This window comes from Ascaphus truei, chromosome 7 (assembly GCF_040206685.1).
Source record: "Ascaphus truei isolate aAscTru1 chromosome 7, aAscTru1.hap1, whole genome shotgun sequence".
NCBI classification, from domain to species: Eukaryota; Metazoa; Chordata; class Amphibia; order Anura; family Ascaphidae; genus Ascaphus; species Ascaphus truei.
Genome location: NC_134489.1, coordinates 63,745,866 through 63,760,173, shown reverse-complemented (window position 1 = coordinate 63,760,173; position 14,308 = coordinate 63,745,866). Strand labels below are relative to the sequence as shown.

Here is a 14,308-nt window from a genome sequence, read left to right as displayed (position 1 = left end):
ATGTGTATAAAGCACCTTATACTGGTCACTGAGTGCTCACCCACAGGTGTACAATCAGCATAGTCACATATTTGTAGTATTGTTAGTATAATGTAATGTTGGGATTATTCATCACCTAATGTAATCATAATAATAAGCACAAATAGGAGTGCTCCCTCACTGCTGGAGGTTACAGGGGCTGACTGGGAAAGTTGCCAGGTTGCCACTGCAGCCCGAAACTTGACACGGTTGTTTTTTTCTATTTTGAGGGCTTGAATTAAAACAATTTTTTTAATACTACGGAGTACTGTGGACAACCCCAATTTTGTTGGTGTGTACGTTATACATATATGTAGAGTCAGAGTAGTAACACAATCCTAGGAAGTAGAAGTGTGGTATAGGAACAAAGTGGTCCAGCACACTTCTTGACAAACGTCCCAATGGGGATCGACAAGTCGATCACCTCTCGATTGTAAGACGCACCATTGATTTTAATAAAAAAAAATTAGAAACACTACATTAAATGTACAGAATTTTTTTTTTTTACTAGCAGACAATAGCATACATTATTTGCCCATACAATTACATATCACTTTCTTCTTCAGTATCACATTCAAAGTTTGAGTCTAAAAATTCTTCTGAATCACTTTGGGAGTTGTTGAGGTCAGTGTTTTCCCACAGAAGATCATCCTCTGTACCATCAAGTGCATTTGTGATGCAGCATTTCTTAAATGAGGGCTCTACTATTGTTTCAGGTATTTTCCTCCAAGCAGCTGACACCCATTCTGCAAGTTTTGATGCAGATGCCCACTTATTACCTTAAATGAAGACTCCTTCAGCTGGTCATAGGGGAACAGTAACCACCGGCTCAGCACTACTACCTGGTCCTACCACATTACTGTTGGAAGTACTAGCATTCACCCAGTAGCACAAGCACGCTGCCTAGGGCTCGCACTCGACTCCTCTCACATTGTCTTCTCACATTCAAAAGGTAGCAAAAACCTTTAGTTTTTTCCTCCGTAATATTACCAAGATACGCCCTTTCCTCTGTTGCTCGACTGCAAAAACTGACCCTCATTCTCTCCCGTCTCGATTACTGTAACCTCCTGCTGTCCGGCCTGCCTGCATCTCACCTGTCTCCCCTACAATCTATCCTAAATGCTGCTGCCAGAATCACTCTACTCTTTCCTAAATCTCTCAGCGTCTCCCCTCATGAAATCCCTCTCCTGGCTTCCTATCAAATCCCAAATCACACACTCAATTATTCTCCTCACTTTTAAAGCTTTACACTCTTCTGCCCCTCCTTACATCTCAGCCCTAATTTCTCGCTAGAAACCATCCCGACTCTTGCGTTCGGCTCAAGGAAGTTTTCTCTCTACCCCTTTTGTATATAAAGCCCTCTCCCACCTTGAACCCTTCTCACTGACTGCCCCACACCTCTGGAATACCATTGCCCTCAATATTCGGCTAGCACCCTCTCTATTCAACATTTAAGGCCCACCGTAAAATACACATGCTTAACGAAGCATATGAGTAGCTCCGTGGCTGATAATTAATACCTCATACATAAACCTTGGCCCCTTACAGACGCACTTACCAGAACGCCCTCCTACGGTCTCTGTACGTTCTTCCTAACAACCAATTAGATTGTAAGCTCCTCGGGGCAGGGACTCCTTTTCCTAAATGTTCCTTTTATGTCTGAAGCACTTCTCCCCTTTATGTATTATTTGTATTATTTGTTATGTATATGATTGTCACGTGTACTACTGCTGTGAAGCGCTATGTACATTAATGGCGCAATATAAAGACATACATACACTTTGGGCACTGCGCTAGGGTTAGCAGCATTGCGTTCTAGGAACGTCATGCTGCAACGTAGGAGGTCACATAATCCTCGGTTGACTCACATTAGCAGCCATATTGGTACAGGAACCATTCAGTTACAAACACCCGTTTATCAATAACATCGATTGCAAGATGCATCTCGATTTCAGAAATGGCACCAAGACTAGAGTTACATCCAGGCCCCTCCCCTCCCCCCGTATCGGTGGTAATGCGAGCCCCCCCCCCCCCCCCGTATCGGTGGTATTGCGAGCCCCCCCCCCGTATCGGTGGTATTGCGAGCCACCCCCCGTATCGGTGGTATTGCGAGCCCCTCCCCGTATCGGTGGTAATGCGAGCCCCCCCCCCCCCCGTATCAGTGGTATTGCGAGCCCTCCCCGTATCAGTGGTATTGCGAGTACCCCTCCCCCCGTATCGGTGGTAATGCGAGCCCCCCCCCGTATCGGTGGTAATGCGAGCCCCCCCCCCCCCGTATCGGTGGTAATGCGAGCCCCCCCGTATCGGTGGTATTGCGAGCCTCCCCCCCATATCGGTGGTATTGCAAGCCCCCCCCGTATCGGTGGTATTGCGAGCCCCGCTCCCCCCCCGTATCGGTGGTAATGCGAGCCCCCCCCGTATCGGTGGTAATGCGAGCCCCCCCCCCCCCGTATCGGTGGTAATGCGAGCCCCCCCCCCGTATCGGTGGTAATGCGAGCCCCCCCCCCCCGTATCGGTGGTAATGCGAGCCCCCCCCCCATATCGGTGGTATTGCGAGCCCCCCCCCCCCGTATCGGTGGTATTGCGAGCCCCCCCCCATATCGGTGGTAATGCGAGCCCCCCCGTATCAGTGGTATTGCGAGCCCCCCCGTATCGGTGGTATTGCGAGCCCCCCCGTATCAGTGGTATTGCGAGCCCCCCCGTATTGACGGTATTGCGAGCCCCCCCCGTATCGGTGGTATTGCGAGCCCCCTCCCCCCCCGTATCGGTGGTATTGCGAGCCCTCTCCGTATCGGTGGTATTGCGAGCCCTCCCCGTATCGGTGGTATTGCGAGCCCCCTCCCCCCCCGTATCGGTGGTATTGCGAGCCCTCCCCGTACCGGTGGTAATGCGAGCCCCCCCCCCCATATCGGTGGTAATGCGAGCTCCCCCCCGTATCGGTGGTATTGCGAGCCCCCCCCCCGTATCTGTGGTATTGCGAGCCCCCCCCCCATATCGGTGATATTGTGAGCCCCTCCCCCCATTTCACACTTCATGAGCCCCCTCTATTTTACCCCCCCTCTGCCCTATATATTTTTTTCCCGTGTCTCCCTCTTTTCCTCACTCCTCTCACCCCCACCTTCCATTAATTACCCCACTCCCCTCACAAAATCCCCACCCACAAAATACATACCAAAAAAAGCCACCCCCCCAAATACAAACCCCCCCACACAAAATACTGAAAAACCCCAAAACAAATACATAACCCCCAATACAAATAAAAATACACCCCCAATACATATTAAATACACCCACCCCCCAAACATATAAAAATACACCCCCCAATACATATAAAATACACCACCCAAATACATATTAAATACACCCACCCCCCCAAACATATAAAAATACACCCCCCGATACAAATAAAAATACACCCCCCCCAAACATATAAAATACACCACCCAAATACATACAATCCCCCATACATACCAAAACAAATACATAACCCCAAATACAAATAAAAATACACCCCCCCCCAAATACATATAAAAAATAGACTTACCTTGAGGATGGTCCAAGTCCTCTGCCGGGCCCGGTGGCTACGGGCTGCCCGGCTGCCGGTCCTGTAGTTGCTGCCCAGTCTCGGCTCTCCCCCAGCTGCGTGTCGTCCCCTCACTCTGTCCCACGCCGAGCTTCCGACGCTGAGAGGGAGGCCTGGCGCGCACCGGAAGCTAGGCCAAGCTTATTCTCGGCGCGCTCCGACGTCAGAGGCCTGTCGCGGCCAGGGTGAGGGAGGCCCGCAGCTGGGAGGGAGCCTGGTACTGGCACTCATACTCAGAGTGCTAATATGCATTTAGATTCCTACAAGTGCTCTCAAAAGAATCTAAGTGCGTAACAGCACTGAGTATGATTACTTGCACATCATCTGCTTTGCTGATACCGTGAGGGATTATTTGGTGAAGTATTGATATTATTTTGCTCAAGCCTGCAATATACTGTTCGGGATTCTCTCTCACTACAAGTGGCAACTACTTCCTGCAATTATCTTTCAGTACTTATACCTCGTACTGATACATGTTAGTTTTTGCTACGATTCTGAACTCAATGTTCCCACGGCCAATAGGATGTGGATACCTACCAAGTGATTCCTATGGTACTATCAATACTCACTATGCATGGTATCTGACCCTGTGTATTCATTCTGCTGGGCTTCAGTTCTGCTCCATCTAGCACGGTGTACGTTTCTCTGCATTTTTGTGTCTTTTGCTAATTGCAGCATAGGAGGTTTCTCTTTCAGATCCCCGCCTGATCTAAATCTGTCTGTTTTATTATTCTCTGTCTATATTGGTTAAATAAATGTGTTACTTTTTGCATTTCATCAGAGTGCTTCATATGAGTTTTGTTTCTCTTGTGTTTACATATATTTTTCCCATGGCACCGCCACTAGCCTTATCTCTGGCTTTATGTTGTGGTTTTTATGATTATAATTTAATAATGATTTTTGATGCGGTTCTCTGTGTGATATATATCACTTGTGAGCACATTCACGTCTTAGGTCTGCAACTCTGCCTTTCACCATTATCACCGAGCATACAGTGCTTCCACTGCAGCAAGGGATTCTGGGAAATAACATGCAAATGAACACAGAGTCAACTTTTGTCTGAAATCCATTTTTACATGGAACCCTTACAAGCACATGCTCTGCTATTCACACAGCTTTTAAGCACAGCATGGGATTAGATGCAAAGACAGTCATTTGTATGTCATTTCCCAGAATCCCTTGCTGCAGTGAAAGCACTGTATGCTAGGTGATAATGGTGAAAGGCAGGGTTGCAGACCTGTCTAAGACATGTGAATGTGCTCACAAGTGCTATTCTTTATTGGCTATATGCCAACGGTGGAGGTTTTTTTTCCATCTTTTTCACACACCATAACTTAAAATGTGTATATGTATACAATACACACAAGTATACAATACACACACACGTATACAATGCGCACACACGCGCACACGCGCACACACACACACACACACACACACAGCCTGGGAGAGGAGCTGCTGGGCTCTGCATCGCCACCTCATGGCCAGAATCTACAGTTCGTTCACACAGCTTGTACATCGGACCTATTATTTTTTATTTGTTTATGTGACCGCCGGGTAACCATTTCCCCCTTAAAAAAGGTTTAACAAGACTCACAAATTAATGCTGGTGAAATTGTGATCAGATATGATCCACATAGGGTCGTCTTGCCCAAAAGCTGTCACATTCAGGGTCATGATCCAGAACCGAACACAAAATTGATACCCGCGCACCTAATTCATGGGGTGAGGTGCGTGCATTAGGGGTAAGGGTATATACAGACAAACAAGTGTCTCACACCTCCAGATGGAGGGAGGGGTACAAGAAGTCCCCAAATTGGATGCATTCAAGTCACCCGCACCAAAATAATGAACTATACATCTAGGCATACGAGAGTCTTAGTGGTGGGAGCTAATGGCATGAATACTCTATTGGAAGAGATACCCCAAAGCAACACAGTGACAGATTAATCAAAGCCTAAAAACAATGTTATTAACACACAATAGATACAAAAATATGGGGTGATAATGATGAATGTAGAATAAGGGAGAGAGTATCAGGGCACGTCGGATTTCAAATAAGTGAATTTATATCATAAATGCCCTGATTCTCTATCCCTTATTCTACATTCATTTGCATTATCCTACACGTTTTGCCTGGACCAGGAGCACCGGCAATTGTATCTTTAGATTATTTCATTCATGGTGTGCAGCATCCACTAACCTTTCTCATCATAGTGATGATAGTGAAACCTATAAGCAGCGACAACGCTGATGAGCAGCTATGTAAGGAAATGGGTAAGAATTGGTCTAGTGGATAATAGCTGCAAGTGGCAGAGAGCACTTCAACATAAGGTGACAGAAAATACCTAGATGGGTGAAATGGTGGTCATCTTACACAGCTCTAGATGACAATGTGTCTCATGGGGAACAAGCTAAAGTGCGTCGGAGGGGGAAGCCTCCATTAGCATAGACACCTTTTGGTGATGACAACGCTAAGCAGTTGAGTCAATGTCTGCATCGCGGTGGATACATTCAGCGTCATACGAATACCAGAACTGCTGGTCTAAAGAGCACACTCTTGTAAGCATTAATATATAATAATGCTACCGCAGAACTTCACTGCAGAGCCCCAGTGGACCTGGTATGAGTATACACTTTGTGCAGCTGTCCAGGTTGTGGGAAGCGCAGGTGTTGTGACCAAAAAGATATTAAAAAAAACACAATAGTTCAATATGTCTGGGTAGTACGATACTCCTGATAAAACCGCCAGCGGTGAAACGCGTGGAGTTTTCCGGCACTTGAGAAAGAAGGACGCCGGTGCAGCATTTACCGTCCGAGGATCTGACCCGGAAGCGCGGGAGTTCCACAAGGAGACAACGAGATCGCGAATGAGGAGGCGGTGAGATACATGCTCTGGACTCCCTCCAATTTTCAAGATCTTTACAACCTCTGTAAAGCTATCTGTAAACTTTCCTGCCCAGACCTAGCAACCTCTCTATACAACAGCACTCATCAGCCCTAGACAGGACAGCTCCTGCCACCACACGTCGCCCATGACAACTTAAAAACACAACCATGTCAGTCTGTGGAGCTAGGGTGTATGGTGCAGCTGCTGTTATGTAATATATTTTTGGAACCAATTGTTAAAGTGGTGGTACCTACTCCTCTCCCTAATCCTCCTCTTTTTCTGTATCCCAATCCCTATGTTTTTTTGTGTGCAAAATTTAAATAAAAAAATAAGTTACAAAAAAACACAACCATGTCACCAAAACTCCACCCACTACCTCCAAAAGTGCTCACGCACTGCAGCACGTCACTGGGGGAAATCACATTCTACAGCAGATTTCCTCCACAGCAAATTGCTACTCTCCTGCTGTAACACTGCCCTTTGCTTTGCCAAGCAAACCTACTTTTCTTCTCTCATACTAACTCTGTTCTCTAGCCCTCAATGCCTATCTTTCACCTTTACCTCCCTTCTCTGCCAAACTGCACCTTCGGCCCCTTCCATTCTCATGGCCCAAGACCTTGCACCCTACTTCACAGATAAGATTGAGTCCATCAGACAACCTCTCTTCAGGTCATACTCAACATGCAACACCTCCCTCCCTTTGTACACTTAAATCCACCTTGAGGCATACTCAACCAGCACAATTAGATTGTAAGCTCTTCGGGGCAGGGACTCCTTTTCCCAAATTTCACTTATGTCTGAGGCACTTCTTCCCATTCTGTTATTTGTATTATTTGTTATTTATATAATTACCACGTGTGTTACTGCTGTGACGCGCTGTGTACATGAGTGGCGCTAAATAAATAAAGATATACATAATGAGCAGCCACTTCAACTTTTTATTTCAACATTGACCCTTACTCCCAATAGATTGTAAGCTCTCAGGAACAGGGCCCTCATTACCTTCTGTACCTGTTTGCACTCGTCTGTCCTTACTTGTATGTCATTCAGTTTACGCGATTGATGTCACTCTACTGCATACTGTACCGCGCTGCGGAATATGTTGGCACTTTACAAATAAAGGATAATAATATGGTCTAACAGTGACACCCTGTGGTCACTGTGAGTATTGCAGTGTATCAATGACACCGCTTAAAGGTATACCACCACTTTTATTCTTTGGCCTTTAAACGGGTTACACAGTCCTTGCCCACTCCACAGTCCTAGAGGTTTTCACCCCTCACCGTTCATGCTTCCGTTTCTTACCCCTCTTTTTTCTTGCGGGGACAGCTGCTAACTGTTCCTCTTCCAATCTCCGTTGCCCTCTTGGGGCATCTGCCCCAAACGGAAGGAACCTTTGCTTTAACCCTTCAGGGATCATCAATGGGGGCTTGTCTGGGACAGGTTGGAGGGTGGAATCTGCCTCCAGGGTGTCTGCGATGGTGATCATGCCTTCAAAAGGGAGGCTGCAGCTAATCTTGCCTTCTGATTCCCTCCCCTGGGGCAGTAAAGCCCGGCAAGGGATGACACAGCTGGGGGAAGCAGTCACTCCGTAGAATTTCCGGTTTCCGTTGACTTTAACCTTCAGCGTCTTTTTGCCAGAAAGGGGGAGATGGCGAGAGTCAAACCTAGAAGGGAGGGGAGAGGGAATGTGAGAAGAGCTACATAGATAGATATACAGATAAAAGGCTCCACCCTAAATATTATTACTGCCCCCCCCCTTATTACGATAAAGGACTTTGAATCCACAGCTGCATTCAATCTGAACACCTTCAGTGTACATCTGCGTTGACCCAAAAGGCGGACGCCTGTTGGGGTTACCCAAGAACTACTCCCCTCTGCACAGAACAAGCGTGCTAAGGGTTAACTTTTGCTTGTAGTATGTGGAACGTCAACTCCACCCACTGGAATGTTATTGAGCCAGGAAGACAAATGACTGAATCAACAGCTGCATTCAGCCTGAACCCCTTCAGTGTACATCTGTGTCTCCCCAAAGGTGGACAGCCTTTGGCGCAGCTTAAGGGCGAGAGTCATTTACTGCCGTCCGCTGATGTTTGGTGATGTTAAAGCTTCTCTATTTTAATTTGAAATTCACGAGCCCTTTTATCCCCTGTACCCAATTTTCCAACTCGTATCTGTCCATGAAATGTCTGTGAATTGACTGTATAACGTCTGTTCTTTTAATGTAACCATGTATTGTTATAACTCTGTGCCCAGGACGTACTTGAAAACGAGAGGTAACTCTCAATGTATTACTTTCTGGTAAAACATTTTTATAAATAAAAAAAAAAAATATTACCTCTCAGGTACAAAATCTGCCGGGGCCTTGATGAGCCAGACCTCCGTGTCGGAGTCAGAGGTCAATGATGCCCCTCTTACTGCCACAGGTTCAAAGTTTAGGGGGCATCGAAACCTACATCTGCCTAATGGGGGCGGGAAGAAGAGAGAGAGGGAGGCCGTTACAGGGGGGAGTATCATACTGAGGGATATTGAGTGTCAACTCTTAGTGGTATTTGTGGAGTAAGGGGTGTCGAAGGGAGTAACTGGGAATATTGAAGAAGTCTGTGAATTGTGTTGGCAGCAGCTGGAGTACCAATGAGTACAAATATATTATTAGCATAAATACTTTAGTGGAAAAATATGGATGGCGTGTTGCTGAGTATTATTGTAAGTACTTCATTAGTAATGTGAGTATCAGCAAGGGATATATTAGAAGTATGAAAAAGGTCAGACGACTCAGGGTATACTTTGTAGCATAGAAAAAATAGGCTAAAGCGCTCCAATGCAGGTATAATATATAATGTAAGCCAAACCACTAACCAAGGTAAAAAAAAGTATGATATAATACTTAATATGCACTGGTATGGGTACTATCCTCCTGAAGACAGGTGGTAGATGGTACAAGCCCACTCACCCTCAGTCTCATTGGCAGGTTCCCCTGAACATAAGCAATACTCACATCCTAGGAGTGGTAGGCAGGCTGTGCAGCTTCAGATATGCAGTATACAGGAAATATGGAGAACAAAAGCGCACTAGCAAAAACGGAGCAGGAAGGACCCAAAATCAAAAATGAATTAAAAGGGCACTTTAATGCGACAAAAGACCCACCCAACGCGTTTCGAACGTCACAGCGTTCTTTTTCAAGGTCAAAAAGAACGCTGTGACGTTCGAAACACGTTGGATGGGTTTTTTGTCACATTAAAGTGCCCTTTTAATTCATTTTTGAGTTTGGGTCCTTCCTGCTCCGTTTTTGCTAGTGCGCTTTTGTTCTCCATATTTCCTGTATACTTTGTAGCAATAAGAGTAGTGCTTTTGTTTTGGGGGGATAATTTCAATTTTTTGAGGTTGAGAAACAAATGGATGGGACGAATAGGAACAGCTCAATGGTTAAGCTCAATTAGAGCAATATAAAAGTAAAATACAACTATAAGAACTTCAGCACAACCAATAAAGTAATTTAAATTGTCTAGTACAGCATCACAATGTTGTTTCTCTCAGTCTGCTGTTTTTTCTAAATGGTAGCGTGTTTTACTGCAAGTGTATGAGACAGTACTAGGTTTGTTTAGAATACTAGAGTGTTCATACCACAGTTGTCTGTGCTAGTCTGTTCCCATAACAGTAGGGTCATACTAATGCAATATCATTGTGGTAATTCTTCATGAGTGAACTTTATCCAGTAGCTACAGTATTTATACTACATTTTATTGGACTGCCTGTTCTTAGTCCGAGGACCCGCTGCACGCGTCCGTACGGCTGCCTTGCTTGCCGGCGGCGCGTGCAAATCACTGCACCGCGATCTGCAGCTGACTTTTTTCGACGCCGGGAGGCGTGGCCAAAACGGGTTGAGGGGCACGCCCATTGAACCCAGGGAGGGGTGGAGGATGTTTGGTTTATGCTATTAGGGAATACCTGTTTGTGACAGGGTTAAGGGAAGTACCTGGATTGGTTTGATCTAAGGGAATGGGCCAGAAGAAGGGGCTTGGTGCCTCGAAACATTTGTTGCCCCCTTTTATTCCCCTGTTACCCCCTCCCCTTTTCTTTCCCCTTGTCTATCCTTACTGTGTTTCCCTTTCCCCGTTTAGGATTTTTTTAGTCTATGTAATGTAGTAGTATTTCGATGTGCTATTTAGTCCCTAGCAGTTGTTTACGTATCATGGATATGCAATATTGTTTGCCTTGTACAAATCTTTATAGATCAGTAAATATATTTTGACATACTCCATCTCAATCATTCTTTTTTGAGTGCTGGGAATAAATTCTTTGTTTTATATTGTAACTTTGGAGGGAATTAGGGTTCCTCCTTGTTCCTGTGCACCATTTGGGTAGTCACCTCTCTAGACTTCATTTCTAGGTGCTGCTAAAAACCTTATAATTTCAGTAATTACAAAGGTAATACCATATTTTATGGGTAACATGGACACTTATACCTTTAAAGCAATACACTCAGAAATAATGTAAGTATTACTGGGGCACTTCTAGGTATTAGTATAGTCTAAGTGAATATCAAGGGGTATTTAGCAGATATTACTTGAATATTATCATGTAATAGTGGAAGAGTAGGGGGAAACTGAAAGTACTGCCTAGTATTAGCGCAGTATTAGGTATATCAAGATGGTAAGCTAGAGATAGCAAAGGCATTTATATAGTGCCGGATAGTTATTTCTGCCATAATATTGTAACAATGGGTACTAATAAAAGAACAAATTGAGCAGCGAGCAATACAGTGGTATTAAGAGTATTATGATGCATTAAAAGAAGTACTAATAAGGGGAAATAGAGTATAACAGGTATATCAGGGGTATTAATGTAGTATCAGACAGCAAATTCAAGAGACACCATCGCGTACAATGAGTATTAATGAGAATTACTGGAGTATTAACTGTGTATAGTTGATCTGCGGGAGAATGAATGGGGTATAAACGGGAATTTTGCGGCGATTTGCGTGTTTAGTGCAGTATCTGATGTGTCACTGTAATAGCTGCAAGAAATTCTGACATGGGCGAGTAATAGAGTACAGTATTGATGGTATAACATGCAGCATGGGCGCCGCCATCTTACCTGGAATCTCCATCACGCCTTTCTCTACGTTACTGTTCAACGTCACTTCCTCGCGACGTCACTTTAACCACGCCCACCCAGCAGCATCCATTATAGAAAGTGTGGACGTATAAATTAACCTTTAAACCGCCGCGTTTATTACCCATCTGTCATAGTACTGCCCCTAGCGGCTGGTATAGCTACTGCAGAGGTATATAACTGTCTCCTGAGGTGGCAATACCGCAATTAAACTCCCCAGGTAGAAGTGGTACAGTCCAGAGGGAGTATAGGGGGGCTGCTGTGTTTTTTCATATCAATAAAACTTTATTGAAACAGGAATAAAGCAAAATGCAGCACACTTTATATGATGTATATTTACATGTCATAAATACATAGATACATTGTATATTGACAGATACAGAAGGCATACATACATTTATACTAAAGCTGCCTCACATATTAGGTCTGTAACCAGGGTTGCCACCTTCTACTGCTAACCTGGAGATAAATGTAAAATAATTTCTCTCTTATCGGCGGCTTCTACCGGTATTTTCCTGCTTCTTTGCCTGCAACTCTCGTGAACGGTGCTGCGCGGCGTCAAATGACCATGTCTGCCTCATAGCGGCGTGACATCGCGTAGCGTTCTGTTACCATGGCAATCGGTGTCACATGATGCTGTGACATCACGTAGTGTTCCATTGTCATGGCAATGAGCAGCCATGTTCACAGGAGTTGCGGGGGGAGATGCAGGAGGATGCCAGGAGACGCCGCCGCGTTAACAAGCTAAACCAGTAGCCCCGTAGGGTTGCCAGATGGCTTGTCCAAAAATACTGGACAAAATGGTGAAAGGTGCGACGTGTGCGAGAATCGTTGGTGATGAAGAATGTTATTTAGAAATGTAACACGTGTTCCCCCCCCCCCCCCCCAACCTCACTTAGGGACCAGTGTATGGGAGTGGGTGCAATACCACGCTGGTATGGGGCAATACCTGTTGGTTTGCAGGAGGTCTGAGTAGTCTGCTTGATGGTATGAGACATGACAGGACTGGCTCGCACAGGTCTCTGGGTTCTTCACAATGGTGTCAGCGCCTCCAGCAGTGATGGAACCCACGGAGCATAGGTGTCAGCCCCCATCACTACACACATACCTCCCTCCTGCCCAGGAACTGACACCTGAGGCAGAGGTATCTTGAAAGGTACTTTATTCAGGGTATCACACAGCATCTCTTCCAGCAGCATCACACTCTACTTGCTCCAGGCTTCTAGACGGTGCACAAAGGAAAAGCACTCCAATGCACAGCCAAAAATAGAGTGGGTCCCAGGCAAGGATACTAATAAAATGTAATCTTTATTGGTCCATGTTAAAAAATGGAGGTAAGTACCCTCCTACGCGTTTCGTACCTACTGGTACTTTATCAAGAAGTCTCCTTGATAAAGTACCAGTACGTACGAAACGCGTAGGAGGGTACTTACCTCCGTTTTTTAACATGGACCAATAAAGATTACATTTTATTAGTATCCTTGCCTGGGACCCACTCTATTTTTGGCTGTGCGTTGGAGTGCTTTTCCTTTGGACTTCCCTTCATTCTCTTGGTTGCACGCCTATCAAGATACACAGGACTGGGGCAACACTATATGTGAGTACAATATTACCTTATGTCTACCTTAGGACTCTCCCAATGAGGCTTTAGGTCTGATTTTTTTCAATCTCAGCCTTTAACCTTCAGGGACAGAGACATCCTACTATTGGTGTATACAGTCACAAAGTGCTATGGTTATTATTATACATCTCACTAGCTCCAGTTACCTACCCTTTGCATCTTCCTAAAGGACTTATATCATTTAATCAAGATTGGATACAAGTGTTGGAGCGCATATCACTAACCTATTATTCTAGACGGTGCACATTCTTCACTGATCCAGGTGGTCTTAGGCTAGCCAGCCCAAGAGAGCAAGCTTACCCTGCCATGGGGAAGACTCACAGCTCCCACCCTGTTCACCCTCCTTCACCCTAGCCAGGGTTCAGAGAGGAACACTCTCACCCTCCTTACTCCAGGAAGAGCAGAGGTCAAGCACACCCTCACTCCGTGAGGAGCAGGGAGCAAAGACTACTAACTTTAGGCTTTTCCCCATGAAACCTCTAGAAGGGGCGGGCTCATAGACTGTACCCACCTACAAGGGGCTGTACACAGGCCATGAGTCACCACCTACCTTTCTTCACTTTCTGGGGAAGCAGAAGGGGGGTCAATGGCCCATAGATTAACCTGCTAATGCCTGGATCTTAACAGGACTTACATAGCAGATGCACTATGTGGAGAGAAACAGGTACATACCCTGTTACATTAATGACCTGACTGTTACGTCATTTTTTCTAAATTTCACTCCCAAGTATTCACCCATTTGCACCAATTTATATTCTGTTTTGAAAAAAATCTGGGAGGAGTCTTGGGAGGGAGAGCCCTTCCGAGGATGTTTTTAGGAAATAGAATATGAAATAGTGCAAATTGGTGCATGTGTTGAGTGAGAATTAGAACAAATGACGTAAAGTTCAGATCATTTATAAATAACTGACCTGCAGTCATACAGGCCCATGGCGAGCAATACTGATCTTAATGCTCCTCCCACAAATTCCAAGATTGTTGCACCCCTCCTCATCCTATCTCCCCTTATTCTCTCACCCCCCTCCCCATATCCTCTCACCCCCTCCCTTCATCCTCTCACCCCCCTCACTTCATCCTCTCT

At 45.4% G+C, this 14,308-nt stretch overlaps 1 protein-coding gene across 2 annotated transcripts; it reads right to left on the bottom strand.

The window, feature by feature from the left end:
- Positions 1-7,682: 7,682 nt before the first annotated feature.
- On the bottom strand, positions 7,683-12,770 carry POLR1G (RNA polymerase I subunit G). 2 transcript variants are annotated; one of them, XM_075608780.1, is made up of 3 exons: positions 12,556-12,770; positions 8,830-8,953; positions 7,683-8,158 (listed from the first exon to the last, which is right to left on the bottom strand). In XM_075608780.1, exons 1-3 carry the CDS (start codon positions 12,602-12,604, stop codon positions 7,771-7,773), a joined length of 561 nt encoding a protein of 186 aa, XP_075464895.1. In that variant the 5' UTR covers positions 12,605-12,770; the 3' UTR covers positions 7,683-7,770. The 2 variants fall into 2 exon arrangements, with proteins under 2 accessions (XP_075464895.1, XP_075464896.1); XM_075608781.1 differs by lacking the exon at positions 12,556-12,770 and adding an exon at positions 11,589-11,716.
- Positions 12,771-14,308: the final 1,538 nt, after the last annotated feature.